The sequence below is a fragment of the Henckelia pumila genome, chromosome 2 (genome assembly GCF_033568475.1).
Source record: "Henckelia pumila isolate YLH828 chromosome 2, ASM3356847v2, whole genome shotgun sequence".
Lineage (NCBI taxonomy): Eukaryota > Viridiplantae > Streptophyta > Magnoliopsida > Lamiales > Gesneriaceae > Henckelia > Henckelia pumila.
Window position 1 is genome coordinate 189,841,395 of NC_133121.1, and position 24,553 is coordinate 189,865,947.

At 36.4% G+C, this 24,553-nt stretch overlaps 2 protein-coding genes across 3 annotated transcripts in view; one reads left to right on the forward strand and one right to left on the reverse strand.

The window, feature by feature from the left end:
* Window positions 1-4,648: 4,648 nt before the first annotated feature.
* On the reverse strand, window positions 4,649-5,304 carry LOC140879231 (glutathione S-transferase T3-like). The gene is made up of 2 exons (XM_073282905.1): window positions 4,894-5,304; window positions 4,649-4,798 (listed from the first exon to the last, which is right to left on the reverse strand). Exons 1-2 carry the CDS (start codon window positions 5,302-5,304, stop codon window positions 4,649-4,651), a joined length of 561 nt encoding a protein of 186 aa, XP_073139006.1.
* Window positions 5,305-6,956: 1,652 nt separating this feature from the next.
* The window catches only part of LOC140881957 (cleavage and polyadenylation specificity factor subunit 3-II), a 32,834-nt gene continuing 15,237 nt past the window's right edge, over window positions 6,957-24,553 (forward strand). The window contains exons 1-9 of one of the 2 annotated variants that reach the window (XM_073287646.1): window positions 6,957-7,071; window positions 7,260-7,510; window positions 8,031-8,148; window positions 10,443-10,516; window positions 20,580-20,716; window positions 20,940-21,003; window positions 22,090-22,155; window positions 23,419-23,488; window positions 24,214-24,318. In XM_073287646.1, the coding sequence (XP_073143747.1) occupies window positions 7,047-7,071; window positions 7,260-7,510; window positions 8,031-8,148; window positions 10,443-10,516; window positions 20,580-20,716; window positions 20,940-21,003; window positions 22,090-22,155; window positions 23,419-23,488; window positions 24,214-24,318 (910 nt within the window). In that variant the 5' untranslated portion in view covers window positions 6,957-7,046. Of the gene's footprint in view, window positions 7,072-7,259; window positions 7,511-8,030; window positions 8,149-9,808; window positions 9,852-10,442; window positions 10,517-20,579; window positions 20,717-20,939; window positions 21,004-22,089; window positions 22,156-23,418; window positions 23,489-24,213; window positions 24,319-24,553 lie in introns of those variants that run through there. The other variant, XM_073287647.1, reaches the window with a different exon arrangement.

Below are 24,553 nucleotides of genomic sequence, written 5' to 3' on the forward strand. Positions count from 1 at the left end.
TCATCCACAAGCTATTGCATACGCTTCATTTGGCCCATTGTAACCATCATACAACCAGCAATTCCAGCGCTTTTTTTGTTTTAATAGTGTGCTTTCACCCTTGAATATGATCCTTTGCACAATTTAGTACATATGGTGCATGACCAAGTGACATTTCCTCTTCAAACTGCCTTTTACACCTTGGTTACAAATTTCCAAAAAGGAGAATAATCATCAACATCCTCCTCTTCAGTTTTATTTTGAAAACTTTCCATGGCAAATAGGCTAAAAATAACATAAACATATCGATCAATAGACTTTCTAACAACCTACTGCCTAGTGGCTACTGTACAATATTTTTATTTTGGCGTGACAAATTAAATAAGTGTTATTCCATTGGAAAATAGGCTGAACATTTTAAATTTTCTGCTAAAAATAATAATTAAAAAGACACAATTCCCAAAAGCAAAAAAAAATTTGAGCAATGATTACAGAAGGAAAAGCATAAAAGTAAACTTGCCAGAAATTGGAGGGCAGCAACAGCTAGTGGTGAGCAGAGGCGGGCAGCGGCGAGTGGTGTTGGGAATTTGTGATGATCGATGGACGATGAGGAAAGAACGAAAGCACTGAGCAGGAAATAATCGGAAGAATAAAGACCAAAGAAAGTACTATTTAGGGCTTTTTAAGCCCAATTCATTCTAATATATTCATTAAATAGTCCTCAGAAATTTATTGCTTTTCAATTTAACCCTTGAAACTTTTAATTTTTCGCAATTGAACCCAAACGTATCCGAAAACATGTCCCGTCTGTGTCCTAAGCCATATCCTAGTCGTATCCTAGTCGTGTTCGACTGGTCAAACTTCAAAAAAGTCAATGACACGGTGTTTGTCGTGTCTGAGATGCATATTTGTGTGTCGTTTTCGTGTCCGACACGCCAATTTTTTTTAGGAGTGTCCATGCTACATAGGTTGTTTCCTTTCATTTTGAAATCCACCACAGATTTATTAAATACAGTCTGCCAATTGATATTAATACTAACAAAGTAAAATTCTTCAGGTAATTCAAAACAACAAAACAAGTGTCAGGTTCATAGAGGAGTAGCATAACATTACATAATCTAATCACAAGAAGATGACAAATTTCATGAACAATTGGACATTTAATCTAGTGTTACGAAACAGAAAACCAAACAAAACAAAAAAAATATCAAATTAAAGGAATCGGTCTATGCATTACAAACCTGGGCAAGCACCTCAAGACTTGGATCCTAACAATTTAGTCCACCCATTGTTCATACTCTTCCAATCACAACCTAACATATCTAGACAATACTTTCACGATTTCAATGGCATAGTAACTTAATGTCTAAATCACATGCATATTGTCTCCATTAAAGCAAAAAATAGTTATGGAATTTAAATTGAAACAATAGAAAATATGTTGAATGTTTAAGGGTTAGTAATGCCAAATTTACATACGTTTTTCAAGACAAACTCAATGCGGACTGGTTGCTTGGCTTGCCAAAACAAAAAATCGAAGGAAGACACGTTGAAAAGATTCTTTTAGAGGTTTTAAAACAATCTTTTGCAAGAGTGTCTCTTCAGATTCTTCGGTCGCATCATTGGCACTATCAAATTGTCTTGTAGTGTTTAACAACATAACCCCCTTAACTTGATCTTGCATTGAGGCTGCTGATACGAAGTTTATAAATCCTCCTAGACTGAGACAATAATTAGGTAATTAAGTGGCCAAGTTCAACTGCCCCTAAATAAAAATAGGGAAGGGGAAGCGCAAAAACTAAAATTGGACTTGATAATAAACCAATCAATTCAGAAACTAAATAAGAATATCATAATCCATTAGTTTTAATGCAGGGAGATAATTAGTACAGCCACTCTCACTTTTCTACTTATATGCAGTCCATAAATGAATAAAAAGGTCATCACAATAATATTCAAATCTATTGGATAGGCAAAAATAACCAAATTAAAGGCTATATCAGCTAGAAAACAACATAGATCTCAAATTAAATAATATTGTGTCAACCCCAACGATTCTTCCGCATGAAGTGCAACGACAACATCCTTCACATGACCATTTAAAACAGCAAGAAAGGAAAAGGAATAAACATTTGCATGTTTCCAACTAATACAACGGGTTCTCTGACTATCTCGTTCAAGAAATCCACAACTTGATCTCCATACTAGTGCATCGTATTCAATAATTGCCTTCTCGCTCCACCCGAATCCTAGCAAATCTAGTGCATAAACCTTATGATTTTTTGCTCATTCGGGTATTTATACCTAAAGAAAATAAAAGATAAAGTAGAAAATATCCTCAATTCAATCCAAGCAATAGTTAAACTGAGTACCACCATCAAAATGTCAAAGCACCATATTAAAGTTAGCATCCATTTGCGTTCAGGACCTTTTAATTACTAAGAAGTTTGTCATTTTTAGAACATAGAATCTTAGATCAACCACATCAGCTTTTCTATCTAAAATCTAAAATTTTGGGTAAAAGAGCCACTTTATTAAATTTAGATATTCACTTTTTATTACACAATACATCAGCTTTCCTATAATTTAACATATCTCTATTTTTTAATTGATTTTTTCACTCTCCTTCATATTTTTTTTAATTATCTCTGTTAATAATTTTTCAGAACAATTCCAACGACTATATTCCTACAACGGCCATATTTATTAAATTATTCCAACGACTACATTTTTAAACGAACATATTTTTTAGTATAAAATCAAATTACAATGCCATCAATACCTATCTATATCATCAATCTCTTACAAATATATATTTTTCCTATAGTTTATAGAAATGTCTCATTTCCTTCGTAATTATGACTCTATGCTTTATTCCGATGATGAGCTGGAAACAATTGTAACTGCATTTTCAATTGAAGATTCATTGATTGATGAAGAAGGCCCATGATCACAAACCATTCCAGGCACACGACGCTGAAAGTTCACTAGGATAAATCCTTTGTAGGGTCACATACGTCTTTTTAATGACTACTTTGCTGATGCACCAGTATATCCTGTTAAAATATTCAGGAAGAGGTTTCGGATGAATCGTGATCAATTTCTTCGAATTCTTACAAATGTGGAGAATCATGAACCATAAGATCTAATATATTTACAGAACTTGCTGAAGGTCGTTCTCCTAAAGTTAACTACTCAATCAATGACCATGATTATACCATGGGATACTATCTTGCAGACGGAATCCATCCTCCATGGTCTACATTTGTCAAAACAATTCCAGCACCACAAGGTCGTAAAAGGCAATTGTTTGCATCAGCTCAAGAATCTGCGAGGAAGGATGTCGAGCGAGCATTTGGAGTTCTACAGGCATGCTTTGCAATTGTCCGGGGACCAGCACGATATTTTTGTCAAGCTGTACTGAAAGATATTATGATGGCCTGCGTAATATTGCATAACATGATTGTTGAGAATGAGAGAAATTCCTACCTTAGGGCATAGTACTTTGATTATGACCAAGTAGATGATACAAACCTAGAACCAATTTCTCGTCATCCCACTACACAATTTGTGGATTTTTTTCAACGTCATCACATCATTAAAAACAAAGAAACTCATTCACAACTCCAATTTGACCTTGTCGAACATCAATGGATGCTACGAGGCGAAGAGTGAAACAATGTTGACAAAAAATATGTTATTATGTTGTATTTTGTTGCATTGAATTGAAGTTGGTTTTGCTAAAATTTTGTGTGACTTGACTGTTCTTGAAATGACTCAAATTCGGATGATATGGGTCGAGTATAAGTTGATTTTTTATATTTGGGTCGAGTTTGAGTTGAATTTTTTATATTTGGGTTGAGTTTTATTAATTGAGTTGAGTTTTGGGTAGAGTTTTATATTTGGGTTGAGTTTTGGGTGGAGTTCAAGTGAAATTTACTATATGTGCATCATATTTGGGTGGAGTTCTGGGTAGAGTTTTATATTTGGGTTGAGTTGAGTTTTTATGTTTGGTTCGAGTTTGAGTTGAGTTTTTTTATATTTGGGTCGAGTTTTATAGATTTAGTTGAGTTTTGGGTGGAGTTCAAGTGAAATTTAATATATGTGGAGTTTTATGGATACATTATTCCAACATTGATATTAAATTTCATAATAACATTTCAATTGTTGTTCGAAAATAAAATAAAATAGTATATATTCCAAAATAAAATAAGGTATCATATATTACAAAGACAAAATCAAAATTAAGAATCTGAAATATCGATTCTTCATATTTTGAAGAATTTGTAATCGACGTTTCATGATGTACTCTTGTTGCATTTCATCCAATCCACTAATATCCATCAACATAATCTTTTCATTTTTTTCTTCCTCCGCCATCGTGATTAAACGGTCTTCCTGCTTCACTTTTTCTTTTTCAATTTTTGTTTTAAGCTTAATCTTCTCCTTTTCAAGTTCTGCCAACATATCTATTTTGGCCATCTCTCATCATGGAGTTGCTTCTTGTCATTGGTTATTCTCTCAACCACCGCTTCTAGTTGTGTAGCTTTTTCTTCACTATGTTTTTTTTTTCTTCTCTTGATTTTTTTGATCCTTTCTGCCTTGGGGTCTCTCCAAATGAGGGGACATTGGGGACGAGTCTTCATCTCCCAAATTTATAGTTTTTGGGTTAGAAGGAGAAGCACAAATTTTTTTTTTCCCCCTTCACTTCTTCTTTCTGCAATATCCATTTTGGTTGAAATCTTAATATTTCCCAACAATGGTCAAATATGAATTCATGACTTTCATTCTCTTTGTAGCTAGTTTTGGCTAGCCTAATCTGCAAAGAATAAAAATTTTACAGGAATTAAAAACATACAAAATAAAAAAAGTGTTTGCATATAAAAAAATTACTTAATTCCAACAAATGCATACATTATCATTCTCATTATGACCACTTTGATGCAAACTTTCCATTTGAGCCAAGCAAGCACAAAACTTATTCACTGAACGTTGAATAATGCTCCAACGATTCGTTAGTGAGTGAACGGTTCGTTCTTGAAAATTAGGTTTCTTGCATTCATGGTAGTATTGATGTACCCTACTCCAAAATGTAGTGGATTTTTTATCGTTCCCAACAATTGCATCTAAGCTTGTACTAAGCCAACCACTAACTAATATTATGTCTTCGTCACGAGTGAAATTCACACCTCGTTGAGTTTTTTTACTAGTACCTTCAGTGGTATTTTGAGGATTCGGAGTAACTGTCACGATATCATTTAGAAAGTTTGCATCTCTATTTTCTAAAAGTTGACTGAAGAATATATCATCACTTTGAGGATCCATTGTGCTAAACAAATAAAAAAATTTGTCATATAATCAATAAATACAAATTCATTTACAATCAAGAATCACAACCAAAAACACCAGTGCACTCTAAACTCAAATATGTCTAAAAAAGAACTCTCATACCAATATCTTGGACCCTCTCTCTCTCAAAATAATATTTTCTTATAAATATCTCATTTCAACAAAATTTTGTACACCCCAATAATAATTATCATTAAATAAAGTCATATAACCTAAACTAACCATAGTAGTCCAAAACTTGTATTTCAGAAATATAAAATAAGAATTAAGAGGAGCAAGAATCAGTGTTTTCATAACCGGACCGGTGATCGAATCGGTCTACCTAAAAAAATGGTCCAATCGGTCAGACCGTTTTAACCAGATGGTCGAACCGGAAAACCGTTTATATAATTTAATATAATAAATAATATATTTTGAAATTTAAAAACTCCGAAATTATATAAATAGACAAAAAAAATATATTTAACATAATTTGAAAGCTAAATAAATATGTAAATATATTCAAAATAACAATTATAGTTATAAATTATTTAAATAAGAAATTATTTAATTTAAAAAAATAATAATTATTAAAATAATTTTTTAAATGAAGTAAAAGTTCTAAATAATAATGTATATATATATATAAATATTAAATTTAAAGTTTTAAAAATAAAAAAATTAAATTTAAAAAAAATTCAAAAAAAATTCAAAAAACCAGTTGAACCGATTTTCCGGTTCTTGGCCGGTCCAACCGGTTTTTGACCGGTTCTGACCGGTTGGACCAATTTTTCGGTTCTTGGAGTCTTTTCGAACCGAAGAATTGACTGGTTCCGGTCGAACCGGCCGGTCCGGTTCCAAAAACATTGGCAAGAATATTCAACTCATTCTAAAGAAACTCAAAATAAATAAATATAAAATCCCATATAGGAAAATAGAAAAGACACAACTATGCCAAATATTTATAACAAGATCAATCTGCAAGAAGACAAATGATGTATTGAAAAATTAGAAATGATGGTTTTTTACATATCTTACTAAAACAAAGAGAAGGCCCAATCGATGATGTCAAAGCTACAAGAATGGCCAAGAGTCCGGCACCCGTAAATATTCAACAGATTTGTTGTTAAAACAGAGAAAATTTTTTTGAGAAAAGAGAAAGAAATGAGGGTTGAAGTTTGAGAGGGAAGAAGAAGCATGAAAAAAGGGGGAAATGAGAAATGAGACGGAGGAGAGAAAAATAATATTTTATTATTTAGAGAATGGATCTCATTCTTCAATTTTATGGATTCACTGTTCATAAAATGTATATTTAGGGAATGGGTAGGGTAGCTGATGCAGAAGATTTTTTAGTGCAAAATCTAAAATTGAAGGTAAAATTGTATTTTAAGAAACCTGATGTGGTTGCTCTTAGCTTTTATTTCACTTTTACATGAAATATGGAATCATTTTCACCTACTACAGGGCGGAAACTGGCCCATTCTTCACTATTCAGGCTTTAATATAAAGTCGATATGTATATCATCTTTCTTCTATTTTGTTTTTAACAATCTTTGACCGGGTTTTCCAACCCTCTTTGATTGGTGGGCCGCCCGTATAACCTCTCTAGTTTCAGCCCAATTAGATAGCCCATATCTTATGCAAACAACTGTTCAGTATCTGCTGAGATTTCAAACCTGAGGTACCCGCCACCCCCAGGAATCCTAATAAACCTTTTCGTCCGCACAAAAGCAGCAATCATGGCTATCGAATGTCTGATTTTAGGTAAAACTAGAGTCCCTTTTCCCCATTGTGTAGAATTATGGTCAGGAAAGTTTTTATGCTCTTTGTTTACAGTTTGTCTATGATTCCCACCATGTGCTCGATGAATTGCCGCAGGGGATTTTTACTGGATTCTTTACGCTTTTTTTTGGGGTGTATTTTTACTGGTTTTACTGAATATTTGGTTGTAGGCGCGGGACAAGAAGTGGGGAAGAGCTGCGTGGTCGTGAGAATAAACGGGAAGCAAATAATGTTTGATTGTGGAATGCATATGGGATACTTAGACCACCGTCGGTATCCAGACTTCTCTTTAATTTCAGAGTCTGGTGATTACAATGGTTCACTTGCATGCATTATTATTACACACTTCCACTTGGATCATATCGGAGCCCTCCCGTACTTTACTGAAGTTTGTGGGTACAATGGCCCCATTTACATGACGGTACATGTGTCTTGCTTTATGTGCTTTATAAAAGTTTCGTGTATCCTACAAACTTGCGTATCGGAATGAATGTTTTGAAATTTGATGCAGCTTTTAACCACAGTAGTTTTCAGGTTTGCTCTTTTGTTTCTTGTTAGGATTCTTAGGATATCCATCCCATATGGTCATTGGTGAGATATTCTGCGTTCCGAGTTTCTAATCAATTCTTTTATTGTTCTTGTTATCGTATTATCTGTCTGCTTGCTAATTTCCTAAGTGAATTCATTATGGATTATGTTAATCTGAATACTTTTGTTTTTGCAGTTTTGCATTCTTAATTTTCTCGGCTGGAGTATTTTTTACTGAATATTTATTGAATATACGGCATGATAATTTCTGTTAGCAATATAACTCAAGATGTTTGAAGTTTATTGTTGTATACTTGAATCCCATTTTTATGATTTTGATGGTATATTGGTTTTGCTGATCAACCTGAATATATTTGGATGATCCTCTCACCTCTGGATTAATTTCACTCTAGTATCCAACAAAAGCATTAGCTCCACTAATGCTTCAGGATTATCGGAAGGTGATGGTTGATAGAAGGGGAGAGGAAGAGCAGTTTAGTTCCGATCATATTGCTGAATGTATGAACAAAGGTATGAGTAAGGACCTTCTCAATTTGTTATTTGTTTCTTTCACCTTTCATGCAGCTTGATGGTTTTGCGTTTTTTCTTTTACTACTTTGAGGCTATATACTTTAGGAATTATTTAGCCGCCTCTGTCTCTCTCGCTCTGAAGAAACTTCGTATTGTATTTTCCTGTTTTGCATTCTATTTCTCTAGGATCTTCCTTTAAGGTAACAATTTGGTTAACAAAACCAAACAGTTTTTTCTCCGATCTCCAACTCTGTAAGAAATCAGACAAAGATCTAAATTTCAAGAAGTTGGCATAGTTTCATTATAATCTTACACATTGAATTATACACAAACCTTTTGTCACCTGATTCAGTAGATTTTTTAAATTCATACCACTTAAACACCAGTAATATGGCCCAAAAAGGTTTTAGACTAGTTTATTTACCTCTTATCCCAGTATTTCATTGTCTTTTCCCATCATGTTATTGTGAACCTGTGGGCCTGACCACTGTTGAAATTGAACAGTTTATATGGAACTATTTCTATTGGTGAATGTCGGAAAGGTGAGTTGATAGGGTATTAGGGTTCATGCCATCAATACAACATAACAAAAAAAAAAATTGTGTTGAGGGATGCATTATCTTCCTAGTTAACATGCTCACTTGCAATAACTAAGAACAGTATTAGATAGGGTTCAAAATTCAATAGTAGAATAATCACGGAAGGAACACAATTTGAGCTTGTCCATTTGATATTCAATGAAAGAAAGGTAACACCAGTGTTCTAAAAAAGTGCTAATGGGCCAACCTAGGCGCCGAGGAAGGCTTTCAGTTTGAGCTTTTAATTTAAAAGGCCAATTTAAAAAAAGTCAAAGGTAATTTTTTTAAAAAACTTTTAAACATATTGTTTTTTGTGTTGGTATTTAACAACACCCAAGTTTATAGGCCCTAAATTAACATCCAACAAAAAAACCTGTTTGTTGGCTTGCCCTAACACCAAACCTCATCTTCATCTTTCAATTATCAATTTTCAATTTTCTGTTGCCATAACTTTCGAACCAAGGGGGAAAAATCATTTTGTATGGACGTAGGGTGTGTGTGTGTTAACTGCATAATACAATTGATAATGTCAGATTAACGCTTCAATTTCTGCTTACCGTGGAAGCCGCCTAGTCTCTGCCTAGGCGCTATGCGCTAGTCTACCACCCAACTAGCGCGTGACGAATTTTAGAACCTTGGGTAATGCACAATTATATGACCAATCCCCGTTGGTGGAAATTGACTCCAAGAAACAAGGTGAATTTATCAGACAGAAATACAAATCTCTCCTCTTCCCTAGCTAAGCTAGCAAAATTCTGTAACAAAATCCTTTCATGCCCCTTTACTGATTCCCTCTCCCCTTTTTATTATGTGCATGTGTTTTCTCTCCCCCTCTCTCTTTGTGGGCTCTCATATTATAAACTTTGAGTATTGGTGGGTTTGGACTATTTGATGTTTGCTTGTCAAACCCAACTCGTTAAGCCCCTCTAAGCCCAAGTTTAACTATTAGGAATGAACGTTTCCCCTTCGTTATTCTTTTTATTAGGCTTTACATACGTGGTTGTGGAATGATTGATTGGTCCAATCCAAATATGCTTTGATCCTCTCTTATTACGGAGCCTTTCTTTCTTTTTTTTTTCCAGAAAATTTAACATTCAATATCCAGTTTAATCATGGAAATTTGGGGTAAGTTGGTTTAATAGCCTGATTTTGTTTTCACCTAGAAATTATACAAATCTATAAATGATTATTGCAAACAATCGAGTCACTAACTTGTCTTTTCATTTTACAGGCCTCAGCCAAATCAATCTAAGTAAAAAATACTAGTGCTGCTTTTGAAGATTATGCTTATGTTTTAGAAATGATCTTCTTGCATCAACTGTAAACCAAGCTGCTGAGCTAATTGACCACTCCTAATAAAGATTTTCTTTTACTTTTAAATTTCTGAAAGCTATTAATCAGCTTTTGTATTTTATATTAATGTGAATTTTATATCTTCTCCCTAAATCCAATTTAACACAAACTCTGAACTATTTTTGCTAGAGTTTCTAGCATGATTTTGAGTTTTACTCCTAACCGACACAATAAACTGAGGGGCATTCTGGCCAAGGTTTAGGGTCAATAAACAATTATGGTGGTTATATTTGGGGAATTTGGAAATTGGCACTAGATTGCGGAAACATTGTATTGTTCATGGCATTTTCGTCATTGTATTAATCATCTCACTAAGGTGTTTGAACTCGTTTGTGCTTTCTAAATAAAATATTTGTGATGCAGTCACTGCAGTGGATCTGAAGCAAACTATTCAGGTTGATGAAGATCTCCAGATCCGTGCATACTATGCTGGGCATGTAAGCTTTTAAAATTTTTCCTCCAAGCTATTTTTATGTTCAAAGTTTATTATCATAGATTGGGGCTCTGCCAAAATAAAAAATTTAGCCTAAAACTAACTAAACAAATAATAATTTGTTTTATTTTTGGTCTATTTAGTTTCTTATCGCAAAAACGTTTCGTCCTAATCAGATGGTTGGTCTAAATTGATTGAAACAAAAAAACAAAATTATGGTTTATAATACTATTACTGGAACCCACTGCATGCAAAACCTAGATGATGTCTGTGCTCTGTGTAGGCTCTAGATTTTTATTGTCACCTTGAGTTTGTTCAGTTCGTTCGATGTCCACTCAACCAATTGACATCTGCCCTCAGTAGCTTCCATTGTTGTAAATGGCGGTAGGCATAGGCAGTGGCGGGGCGGTCAGTGACCACCTACAGTCTTGGTCGCCTAGAGTGCCTAGGCGGTTGAATTTTTTTCGCTATTTTTTATTTTTCGTAAATAATTATATATAACCATGTAATATATGCATGAATTAAATGTGGTTGATTGAGTGGACTATTATGTTTCGAATAGAAAGTGGATAATGTGTTAATAATTAGGCGGATTAAAATTGTCGCCTTTTGACCGCCTCGCCCACCCCGGCTCACCTTTGACCGCCTAAGGCAAAGGCCGTGCAGTTGATGGCTGCCTCGCGGCTAGACGGCCGCCATTTAGAACGCTACTAGCTTTTGATCATCGTAACTTTAAGATTAGCTTCCACAAGTTGTTTGTACCATGTTCAAAGGTAAAAACTCATAGGGGTGTCAAATAGTAAACAATCGATTCCAACAAGGAAAGAATTTTTTATAGGGTAAAATAATGGGCATGACATTGGGTGTAGGGGTGGAAAAATTAACTATTTTCAGTGTGTGGTAAGGAGATTCTTATTTAGCTGTGGCGCAAGCAACTACAACACATACAATGAATGTATTTAACTTGCTCAAGCGCTTTGCCACTAATTGGAATCGATGATATGATGCTTGTGGTGGAGTTAAAACAACAACAAAACACGGATACACTTGTTGAAACAAAGTGTTCTCTGCCGACATAAGGCTTGTGGGAGGTTCGGTTCGGGATTCTACTTGCGAAGAAGAGTTGGCGTCTCCTTACTCACCTATATACTTTTTCGGCTCGCTTTCTTAAGGAAAAATACTATCCATCTTCTACATTCTTGGAAGCTAGAGGAGGTTATAATCCATCTTACCCATGTCGTAGTATTCTTTGGGGAACACTTGGTTCAAGGCCTTTGGTGGCATATTGTGTTATGACTTCGCATGTAGGATTTTGTTATGCGTCTAGAGATTGATCGCTCATGTAGATCGGTGATCTCTGCGTGCTTAGTAGTCTTTCGACCTTGTTTGCCTATCGTGACCAACGTTTGGGGATCGTTGAAGAGAACCCCACGTTCTTATTACCCTTGGTTATGGAAAAATTATCAAGTTGTTATTATTCATCACCAATAGCCCTATTTATACAAAAAAATATAAGATAGACTCCCTATACTCTATGGACTCAATAAACGAACAAGAGAAGACTAAACAAAACTAAGATAAAAACAAAACAAGATATCCAAGGCCCTAAAATTCAAACGTAACAAAAGCAAGACTCCCATGACTCCAAAACTTCAAGACTCCATGACTAAACTTCTTGTTGAAGACTCCCATGATTCCAAAACTTCAAGACTCCATGACTCTAAAATTTCTTGTTGCCTTACTTGAACTTCCCATATATGCGTGCGTTTTAAACTATGTTTTTATGGGCTGAGCCCATGACATCACCGCTCCCTAAAGACTCGTGTTTGGCCTCGAACACGAAGGACGGGTGTGGGGCTGCAAATGTGACAGCATCTCCTCAAGAAGCATCGGCTGGGGATAGCTCCAACCAATGAACTAAGACTTCGGTGCGACCCTGACGAGTGCGTGTCTCGAGGACAGCTTGCAGAAGTGGGCGGAATTCCTCTTCATGGATGGGTGGTAGGGTTGACACCTTAGCTTGTTGGCCAGTGAATTCCTTCAAGCACGACACATGAAAGAAGGGGTGAAGCTTCGAGGACTCTGGAAGTTGAAGCTTATATGCTGCACCGCCGATACAGGCAATAACCCAGAAGGGCCCATAAGGCGAGGTGAAGGATTCATGTTGTTGCAATATGCCAGGCTAAGTTGGCGATAGGGATGCATGCAGCTTTAGAAAAATTAAGTCCCAAACTTCAAAACTAACTTCGCGATTGGATGCTTCGTAGGCGTTCTTCATATGGTCATACAATGGGACACGACGGGGCAGGGGTGGCAACCCATCCCTGTTCCGATCCCCGTTATTGCTAATTGGGGATTTTCCATCCCCATATCCGCGACGACTAACTCTTCATTCTCGTCTTCATACCCGAATATGTAAAAATATATATAATATTAGTAATTATATTAAAAAATACATAAAATATTAGTAAATTTTATTTTATTATATAAAAATGTAAAAAAATTATTCAATTTTATTAAAAATATATAAAGTATTTTTGTGTAACTATTTATTGTTATAAAATTAATTACAATATCTTAAATAAGAAAAATCACTACCAATCAAAATTTTTATTTTAAAATAAAATATTATATATCAAAATTTTAGTAAGAATATATTTTTTCATAAATTTCTGAAAATAAATAATAAAACATACATAAATTAATCTTAATAGTTTATTTATGTCTACGTAACATGAATGAAGTTCAAAAAATATTTTTATTTTTATATTATAAAATGTATTTTGTCATAAACGAATGTATTATATGTATTCATAAAATAATATAAACTAATGAATATTATTAACTTTTAATTTTATATTTAGAGGGTGTTTGGCAGAGCTTATAAGCTCTTGAAAACCACTTATAAGCTGTTTTAGAGTTATAAACTCTTTAAATTTGTTTGGTAATTTTTTTTTCAAACAACTTATAAGCTGTCAAAATAAGTTATTTGACAGCTTATAAGCTGTTTTTAAAATAATAGATTCGACCCTACTTTTTTAAAAAAGATCTTATTTTGATATTTTACTTTTCCATATTATCCTTATATATTTTATTAAATTTTCATCATGACCTCTGCCCATTTTTTGTACATAATTTATCAAAATTTTTAAATTTAAAATTAAAAATAATTTTATATTTTAAATATATTTTTATAATTTATGATTTATGATTAATTTAAAACTATTAATGTTGTATATATATTATTATTTACGTTACTTTTATAGTATTATATCATTTTTGGTAATTTTGACAATAAAAAAATCTTACAATACCAAACACATCAACATCTTTAAGTTGTTTAAAATAAGTTCATCCAAATAATTTAAGAGCTTATTTTTAAAATAAGCCCTGATAGTTTATAAGCTCCTAAAACAACTTATATGATCCTAGAGATTATAAGTTGTTTTTAATAAGTTTTGCCAAACACCCTCTTAATATATTTATATCTTATTCCAAGATTTAATAAAATTTGATAAATAAAAAATGTTTACACTTTATTATCATCATCATTGTTAAACCACGGTTTTATATATATATATATATAATAAGAGATGTGCTACACTGAAAATAGAAATAAAACACTCAGAGATGATCTCTGTCCCTAGTCAAAGCTAGTCCCTAGCCCACGCTAGTTGACACTCAATAAAGAAAAATGAACCGATTGTCTACCAACTCCCCTCCTTCACATATTTATTTATTGCCCTCTTTCTAGACTCTTTTACGGTTATGACTATTGGGATGTTTGGATCCAGGCCCACCAATAACAGGTCCGTATTATTATTATTATTATTATTATTATTATTATTATTATTATTATCATTAGGGTGGGTAATCACCACACCCGTCTCGATATGTTTCGAGTATTTTAAAAATTCCCCACATCCTAAATCATACGGAAAAATCCCCCAAACCCGCCCCTTTGAGTTTTCCCCAAGAGGCCTCGAACCCTCGGGAAAAAATTGACATCACTAGTTCTTCATTAGTTTCTAGGCATGCAGTAGGCGTTCCCGAAGTTGCAGCAACACCTTGTCTCTATCCCGTAATTCCAGATACACTGACTCGACCTTTGCCATGCTCAGACAATAGGAAAGCAAACGGGGAGGAGCTCGGCCATACGCCACCTCAAAAAGTGTAGCTCGAAGAGAAGAGTGAAAACTCGTGTATAATAATACTCCGCCCAAGGAAGCCAAGAAGCCCATTTCTTGGGGTAGTCCCCGGTGAAACACCTCAAGTACATTTCCACCACGATTCACCGCTTCGGTTTGCCCACCATATTGAGGGTGGCAAGCCGAGCCGAAGCATAATTTGGACCCTTGGGAGCCGAAATAATTATTTCCAGAAGGCGCTTGTGAAGGTCACATCCCTGTCACTCACAATAGTCTCTGGCAAGCCGTGGAGCTTGAAGATGTGTTCAGAAAAGCCCGAGCATCAGAGACAGCGGTATATGGATGAGCCAAGGTGGTGAAATGAGCATATTTAGAAAGACGACCCACCACAACAAAAATTAAGTTCTTGGCATTGAAGGTGGGTAAAATCTTTGGAGATGTCCACTCAAATCTGATGAGGAACCGGGAGGGGTTGTAGACGCCCAGCAGGGGCGCAGGTGCGCAGGTGCTCCACCTTATTGCGTTGGCTAGTGTTACAAGCAGCGACAAAATCCTGAACATCGTTTTTAATGCCATGCCAATAGAAGTTCCTAGCAAGACGATGGAGGGTCTTTTGATATCCCTCGTGGCCGACATCATGAACCATGGAAAAGAGAGTGTAAGATCGAAGAGTCGGGTGTGAGACAGATTCTGTTTTGGAAGAGCAACAGCCCATCCCTTGAGCTCCAGGCTCCTCGAAGTGACCCGTCCTTGTACTGTTTCAATAGCTTTTGAATGGGCGTAGAAGAGGCATGCTCATGCTTACCAGTCGCCAAAAAATCCCATTGAGGCAGTGCGATGGCATGTAATGAACCCTCCAGCACATCACATGGCCGAGAGAGAGAGCGTCCACCACAGTGTTTGATTTTCCTGCCTTGTACTCTACTCGAAAGTCATAGCCCAGCAATTTACTGACCCAATTTTGCTGTGGTGACGTGGTGATTTGCTGTTCTAATAAGAACTTCAAGCTATAGTGATCTGTGCGTACAACAAAGACGTGATCCCAAAAATAAGAATGCCAATGCCAGACTGTCTTGGCCAAGCCAACAAGCTCCTTTCCATAAGCTAGGAGACTTCGATAGCATTGGGGTAAGACCTGTCATAGCCATTTTCAAGGAATCAAAAAAGCCTTCATGGTCTCTTCGGTCCATCATCCATGCAAAAAAATTCTTTCGAAGGGGATTAGTAAGTGGTGCTGCAATCAGCCCATAATCTCTCACTAATTTTCGGTAATAGCCTGTGAGCCCCAAAAGTCCACGTAAGGCACGGACATTTGGCAAGCTGCGGTCATTGCTTGATTGCTGCAATTTTTGATTCATCCACTGTAACCCCTAACTCGGAAACATTGTGGCCCAAGTATGCTACTGAAGTGCAGGCCAACAAACATTTAGTTATTTAAGAAATAGGTGTTGACATTGGAGGATGCTAGTAGAACCTCCAAAAGCCATCGGATTTTTTCACCAAGAGGACAAGCGAGGAGAACGGCGCCATGCTATGGCTAATAATTCCTCGTAGCATGTCCGTGCATTGTCTTTCGATCTCGTCCTTCTATGCATGTGGGTATTTGTAAGGCCGCAGTGCCGTACAACTATTAGATCTATCCCTTGCTCCAACAAAATCTTGTAATTTTGTAGTGTCTGTATCGCTACCTCCGCCGAACAGTTTCGGACTGCGGCTAAATCATCCTTCACACCATGTAGTTCGATTGGAACGTCATCTTTGCATAAAACCATTTGCATGGAGGTAAAGACCCAATTGATCGTCCTTAGAATTTGAAGCCAATTAACGCTGAGGACAGCCCCAAAACCTCGTAGGGGGATAAGAAAGAAATCCACGTAGAACATAAACCCTCCAAGGTGAATCGGCACAGCCTTGCATGTCCCAGTACATAGTAGCCTATTACTGTTTGCCACAATAACCCATGAGGCAGTCCGTTGATGGATTGGAAGACCCAGACATGTAGCTGCAGATGTATCCGGGAAACAATGGGTGCTTCCTGAATCAATTAGCACTTTTAAGTAGTATTATTTGATGCGGTCAACCACTTGCATCGTTTGGATGCATCAGGTCCCTGCAATTGCGTGAATGGAGATCTCAAGATCGGTGGAATCCTTTGGTTGATCATCATGGTCGGTGACCCATTCGTCCATAGGTTCCAATTTTTGCACTGATGTTGGGGGGTATAAACCTTTGTGGCAAAGACCCCGAGAGCAGCATTCCTCCATTTCTGCCCGTGAAAGTCCCTTGAAGAAAGGTTGGCGAGACTGCTGGTTGCTGGTGCGGCGTGTGGTATTAGAAGATTTCGGGCGTCTATGTACACCTCGCTGTTCAAAGAGGCGAGCCAAACTTGCTTTTGACAGATTATGGGGCTGGTGTAATTCACCTTCAACTGCGATGTAATCTTGGAGCCCCGATACAAAAAGTTGAATCTCCGCTTGCTTGTCGAGGGATCTGCGCAAGTAATCAGTTGCGCAAATCGAAGCTGATATTCGTCTGTAGAGCGAGTCTGCCGTAATTTTGCAGTTTCTCCCAAGTATTTCTGCAAATTGGCTGCCTAAACCGCAGGTTATATTCTGAGGAAAATTCATCCCTTGCGACATTGGGAAGCTCCCGTTCCGATTTGAGGACCAATAACTGGGCTTCACCATCCAGATGATATGAGGCAAAAGCCACTTCGTCCATCTCTCCATTGTAACAAGGAATGTTAGGGTACAATAATTGTCCCTGCAGGTAGAGCGATCGAACTATGGCATTTGGGCTGTTGGGCGTTTAAAAGATTTGAGTTACACCATTACCGCCAGCTATGACTTTTGGTAAAGCGGCAAGCGCTCGGTCCTACAATTGGTATCAGAGTCAAGACTATGAGTTCGATTCTCATTGATTGCAAGGACTGCGATGATTGAGAGAGAGATTGTTGGGTGCAACAATTGTCCCTGCTGGTAGAGCGATCGAACTATTATGTTTGGGCTGATGTGCGGTTTAAAAGATTTGAGTTGCATCATTACCATCAGTTATAGCTTTTGGTGAAGCGGCAAGCGCTCGGTTCTATAAGAAAAATCTAATTTAGAGAATCGTGGCACGAACAAGGATGTTTTGCTCGAATTCTTGTTGGCGTGCTCATTAGTATTCTGATTTGGATCTTTGCGGTTGTTGCCGACGCTGCCCTTAGTGTAGGAATTTTCAGTGGACCGGTCTATAGAAAGTGCTTTGACCTGGGCCTGCAGCATCGCCTGACTTCGCTCAAGGCGAGCCATGTCCTCATACTCATACATCACGAATTTGTCAAATTGCTTTTGGAAAATTGATGATTCCCCTATAACGCCGGTCTCTGATGCCAGTTTGTTATAACTTCGTGAGTAGGATTGGGTAAAGGTCTCGAGATTGATCGGTTGTGATGATCAGTGATCTCCGGGTGCTTGGGAAAACAACCAACGAAGGAGTGACCAAGCCAAGACCTTTATAGTATAGACTTAGCAGTGTTTCACCTTGTTTGCCTATCGTGAACAACGTTTGGGGCTCGTTGAAGAGAACCCCACGATCTCATAACCCTTGATTATGGAAATATTATCAAGTTATTATTTGTTACCAATAGCCCTATTTTAAAAAAAATAAAATATAGACTCCTCATACTCTATGGACTGAATAAACAAACGAGATAAGACCAAAGAAACCTAAGATAAAGAAAAACATGATAAACCAAAGCCCTAAAATTCAAACGTAACGAAAGCAAGACTCCCATTAGTCCAAAACTTGAAGACTCCAGACTCTAAAACTTCTTGTTGAAGACTCCCATGACTCCAAAACTTCAAGACTCCATGATTCTAAACTCTTGTTGCCTTCCTTGAACTTCCCATGTGTGCGTGCCTTGTAGTAAACTATGTCTTTATCGGTCGAGCCCTTGACATATTGCTTCAGGAACTCTGGTACGTGTTTTCCAGGACCCGTGACTTATATGGCCACAGCTGTTTCTCCCTGTGCAGTTCCTTCCCCACAATGTAACCAAATGCATATGAGTGACTTGATTACACCAGAAGGCCAATGGAACTGGGTTTTGATGCAAAGTCTCTTTTGGAATGTTGATCATGCCGAGTTGCAGCTGATTCCCTCGGAAAATATGACTGGTATTGATAAACTCGGAAGTCATTATATCTCAAATGGAGAATATACTATTGAATCTGGTTACCATCTAGCCATGAAGCCATAGGTGGAAGGGAGTAATGGTTTGCATGGTGGGGCATCAAGTGTTTTGACAAACTGCAGAATCTAGTTGTTCCCAACAATATTAAAATTCATGCTCCGAGGGCTTTATATAATGCTATCCCTGCATGTGTTATACTTGTTTTGTGTGGTGTCTCACAAAGCCCTTGAAGATGTCTATCATGCAATGTAGAAATGTAAGGCAGCAGAACTTTATGGCAACTATCCTCTATGTGGCATCTATTAGCGTGATTTGGTAGCAACACTTTTATGGATTTGTTTTGCTGGGAAGCAAATCTCGGCACTTTTGCTACGATGTCATGGAGTTTGTGGATTGCACGTGATCATTTGGTATTTAATTGTAGGCGCAAAGAGGGAACTAACGTATTGGTTCAAGTATACCAGTTGCGGAGACATTTTTTTATCAAGCTGTGGACCTCCTAACCACCTGTCATCACTCACATAGTGACATTTGCAACTTGGTGTCCACCTCTCCAGGCTGTGGCGAATTGAAACTTAAGGTCAATCGAGCTTTTCAAGAGGACTAGCTTATTTTTGGGGTGGGAATAGTGGGGAGGGATGAAAAGGGGGTGGTGTTATTTGTGTTGATATGGTGCTTCCCAAGTTGTTACTCTCCTTATCCGGCAGACATCTTTGTGGTTTGGGAAGGAGTCAAAGCAGCTCTTCAACTGATTCAGCTACCGTGGACATTAGAGATGGATGCAGTTAATGTGATAAAGGTTGTTGGGAAATTTTCATCATATGCCATGGAGGCTACTCTTGAAGAAATTAGCTTGGGGTGGTCACGAGTGTGGCATGCCCGGATTGCTACAGCTGTAGATATAGGGATTTTGAGAATACGCGTTAAGGACCAATGGGTAACGATGGTTGTTATGGGTGGTTTTACTAGAATAGGCAATAACGAGATCACTGTTTTAGTAAATAATGCAGAAAGGTGTTAACTATTGTCTGCGGCAGGCTAACCAAGTGACACTTTTTTAGCTTCTGAAGGGCTTTACTTGGGAACTAACATGGGTTTTGTAGACTTGATACCACGTCGTATCGATTTTGTTGTACAGAATCATCTTATGCACCGTCAGTGAAATCCTTTCTTCTTCTTCTTCTTCTTTAAAAAAAGAGGATTTGATCAAAAATGGATTTGGATTTCTATGAAGCTCCACATTACGCATATGAACATGGATCAAACTGAAACCTAACAATAAATTGGATCTGTAAATTTCTAAATTTTGTTTGGTTTCATTCAGTTCAGTTTGGTTCCACGCCCCTTGCAAACCAAAAAACTGAAAAAAATGTTATCTGCAACAAGATTAACATATTTAAGTGTAAGCATTCTGTTCCTTCGGTCCTTTATATTTTATGTTTATAATTGTTAAATAAGTGAAGCCCAAAAGATACCAATCATTCGAACATAAAATTTTGTAAACATTGTGTGGCAATTCACTGAAGTAAACAGTTAAAATCAATGGAAACTAGGTACGTGCTCATCTAATTTTGGAGCCCACTATGTCTTAAACAGCACTAATAATCCCTGCATCGGTCGTCATAACAATATTTACTGGGAAAATGTGTTTCTGTTGATTAGATGCTTCCCTTGTCCATAAAGTCCATTTGATTCTACAAAATTAGATGATTGAGTCATTGATCTTTAAACGTGCTTCTCAGGTTCTTGGGGCGGCGATGTTTTATGCAAAAGTCAGAGATGCTGCTATAGTGTACACTGGGGATTATAATATGACGCCTGACAGACATCTTGGAGCAGCTCAAATTGATCGGCTTCAGTTGGACCTTGTTATAACGGAGTAACTTTGTCATTGATAATTGATACTAAAAAAGATGTCGTGATTTGTTGTTAATTTACATGGATTTAAGCCCTGTGGTCTGCAGAATTATCCTTTTTTCTTGTCTCTGCTTCTTTGAGTGCTTATGAGCATCCACGATCCATGGGCTTCCCTTGATTAGCACCAACTGCATGAGTTGCGTGTATGAATTTGTATTGAATGCTTTCTCCCAAAATTTTTACAGGTCAACCTATGCAACAACATACCGCGATTCAAAATATGTTCGAGAGAGGGAATTTCTCAAAGCTGTATGAACCTTTTGTCGAGCCATTTCTATTTCGTTGATATGTTCAATATTCTCGTTGTTTGACATTAATCCCTTGTGCTTGTCTATGTGTTTTTTGCCCCATCTACTTTTTTCTGTTTAATACTCGTGGGAATTAATTTGAACAATATGGAGTAATTGATGGATTCCATCAGAGGTAACAATTTGTATGATGCACACTCTTTCCATGTCACTGTCTCTTCTGTGTACATTTCTGAAAACATAAAGCTAAATATTGCATGCATGCAGCATAATCAGTTCGTGGAGTCTTCTGCTGACTGCTGGTACATTCCAACGAAAATCTAGTCTCTCTCTTTACACATCTAACATCTTATTAAAACATATCTTAGTTCATAAACTTTCTTTTAAGAAATGGTAAAAGAAAGAATTCCTTGACCGGGCTCAATATTCGTCTTAGAGCCTGCGATATTTTATGAAATTACAACTTTATGGTTATTGTCGAATGGATTTCCATAAAGCAAGTGTACAGGTTATGTTTCAACATACACTTATATTTTGTAATTGCCTTTTGTTCCTATCTGTCTGTCTTGCAGAAAGTATTCCTGGCATTGATCAATTTATTTCATTGAGTGATACCAGAAAATATCCGCGTGGAGTTGAAGTTCTTGTTGATTAAGGGCTTGAATTGTTTTTCTAATCATTTTTGAATTTGACAGAAATGAAAAAAATACACCCTTTTGTGTTTCCATTTTGTCAATAACTGTTTTGGTGTAATTAGTTTACAGTTAGTGCCATTATTTCATTATCAGCATGCATTAGTAACTGACACTAAATGGGCACAATACGTACATACTTTGATTAAATCCATGATGATTCTATGCCAAATGTGCAAATTCAGTTGATGAAAACACCATGAAAATTTATTACTTTTTAAACTCTGTAAAATAGAGCATCATTCTCAGATGGTTCAAATTTACATAGATGTTTATTCATTGTTGTATGTCCTGTGTGTCTCTTGAATACTTTCAACAAGATGTTTGCATACTTCAATGTGCAGAATTTCATTTGCTTCAATCTACTTGTTATGGATTCCTAATTATTTTTTCAGGTTCACAATTGTATTGGTGGTGGAGGAAAGGTTTTAATTCCAACATTTGCGCTGGGAAGAGCGCAGGTATTACTCATTTTAGTGATCTTGATTTTAATGGATGTTTATCCAGACAATGCGCTTGAGTTGGATGTGAATCACAATTCAATTCTTGTATGTATTTGAAAGAGATTGGCGCTTCAGAGATGCCATGAATTTGATATCAGATTGGAAGTACGTGTGGATGTTTTTTTTAATCTGTAAATTTCTGGTTGTGAAATATTTCTGAAAGCAGTTTTGTCATTTATAACCTATGTAGCATGGATACTTTAAAAATAATTTTTTTTGGCATATCGGGTACGACACGCGGATACGCGTGTCGGATACGGCAAATGACGTGTCGTTGACTTTTTTCAAGTTTGACCAGTTGGGTACGGCATGGGTACGTTTTGGGTGCGGCTTGGCTCAAATCACAAAAAATTGAAAGTTTTAAGGGTGCAATTGAAAAGTGAGAAATTTACGAGGACTTTTTAATAAATATATTAATAACAATTGGGCTTAAAAAAGCCTTAAATCTTCTATTCTCTCTTCGATCGTTCCTCTTTTCCACTTTCTGTTTCTCTCGTCGTCTATCATCACCAACCCACTGCTTGAAGCTTTCCGCTCGCCGCTCGCCGCCGCCGGCCACCGGCCGCTGCTCGCCGCCGCCTGATCATAGCCGTATCCTAGCCGTATCGTGTCCTATATTTTCAAAATTTCCCGTATTGCCGTACCCGTATCGTATCCGACCCGATACCCGTACCCGTATCCATGCAACATAGTTTATAACACTTAATCTTAGGATACAAACACTTGCAATTGAATTATTGTAAATAAAGGCGATTATAAGGCAAAGGCAGAGGAATAACATTATTGTGCTTTGGGATTGTACACGTGGGTTTTTAGTGGTTTTCATGTTTCTTTTCACCTGTTGATATGATGACTTTAAGAATTACACAGTCTGTCACGGATAACCATTGTTTCAAATGAGTTGATTGAGCATGTCATAAACAAGTTTGATTTCCTTTGCTATCTTTTCTGCTTTAATCATTTTCTTTGTCTTATATTTTGTTTCTGCTGTGTCTTCATGAGTAGGAGGCTTCACTGGGCTGGTTACATTTCTTTTCATAAATGGCAACTGACTGCGTGGCTGTTGACAGAGAGTTTCATTTTTTTCGGAGGACTCAATATTTGTTAATGTGAAAATCATTCTTTGCATGATAAAAAGAAAAAGAAAAGGAAAAATAATTCTTTGCTTATCATATCATTTTCTTGTATGAATTTCAGAATTCATCATTTATATATTGACAGGAACTATGCATGCTGTTAGATGACTATTGGGAGAGGATGAATCTTAAAGTTCCTATTTATTTCTCTGCAGGTACGATCATTTTGAATTCATTGTTTCAAATTTCTTCCGAAATTCCAGAATTTTGACAGAATTTGGGGTTTTTTGACCTTGAACGAAATCCAACTCCCAACTTTTTTCCTTAAAATTTCCTGACATTTCATGGAAAAAAATGCGTAGGACAAGAATTTGCATAATATCATTATTATTGAATGGATTAATTTTTGTTTGGATATTAAAAGGATAAAAGCGACGTAAAAAAATTCAAACATCTACAGATTTGTATAATTATCTAAAATTATTGGAAACAGTGTTTATTCCTTGATTGCCATAAATCGAAATCAAAATTTTTTGTATTCTTGAAATTTTTGTAAATCAACACTCCTGAAATATACATTGGAGCTTATATATAAAACTTCGTTGCGTGTTTTCCATAGGACTTTATGTTTGATATTTTGTATATTGTCAATGGTATTCTTACCTGTTTCATTGACTAATCTTGTCGACAGTGTGCTTTTTCCATTTGCCTGCGCATCAGCAGATGTTTGTGAGGATATATTTCTTTTTTCAAAATGGAGAAATTTTCACAGGTGTTTTAGTGGTTGTTTTCTAATCCAACTCAACATTTCTCGTGTTTTCAGGGTAATTTTAAAAAATTTGAAGTGGCAATTAATCAGAATCAGATGCTTGATTTGATCTATCCTTGTTCTTTCCTTATTTGTCAACAGGACAATTAATATTTTTAAGGACTGTCTCAGGTTTGACGATTCAAGCGAATATGTATTACAAAATTCTCATCAACTGGACCAGCCAAAAGGTGAAAGACACTTACACTACACGGAATGCATTTGACTTCAGAAATGGTACTTACGATATTTCAGTCTCTGCTATTTTAAGGATTTACAAGGAAATTTATCAGTCACACGATTAGTACAATTTTCTCAACCATTATTTTGATTTTGTTGGCTGGAATGCATACGTTGCATATCGTTTAGAGTTATCTTTCTTTTTGACCTAGACTGCTTCTACCCTGACGCTTTTGTAGAATTCTCTTCCATGGACCCAAAAATGGCACATTTACTGGTTTTGGTAATATAC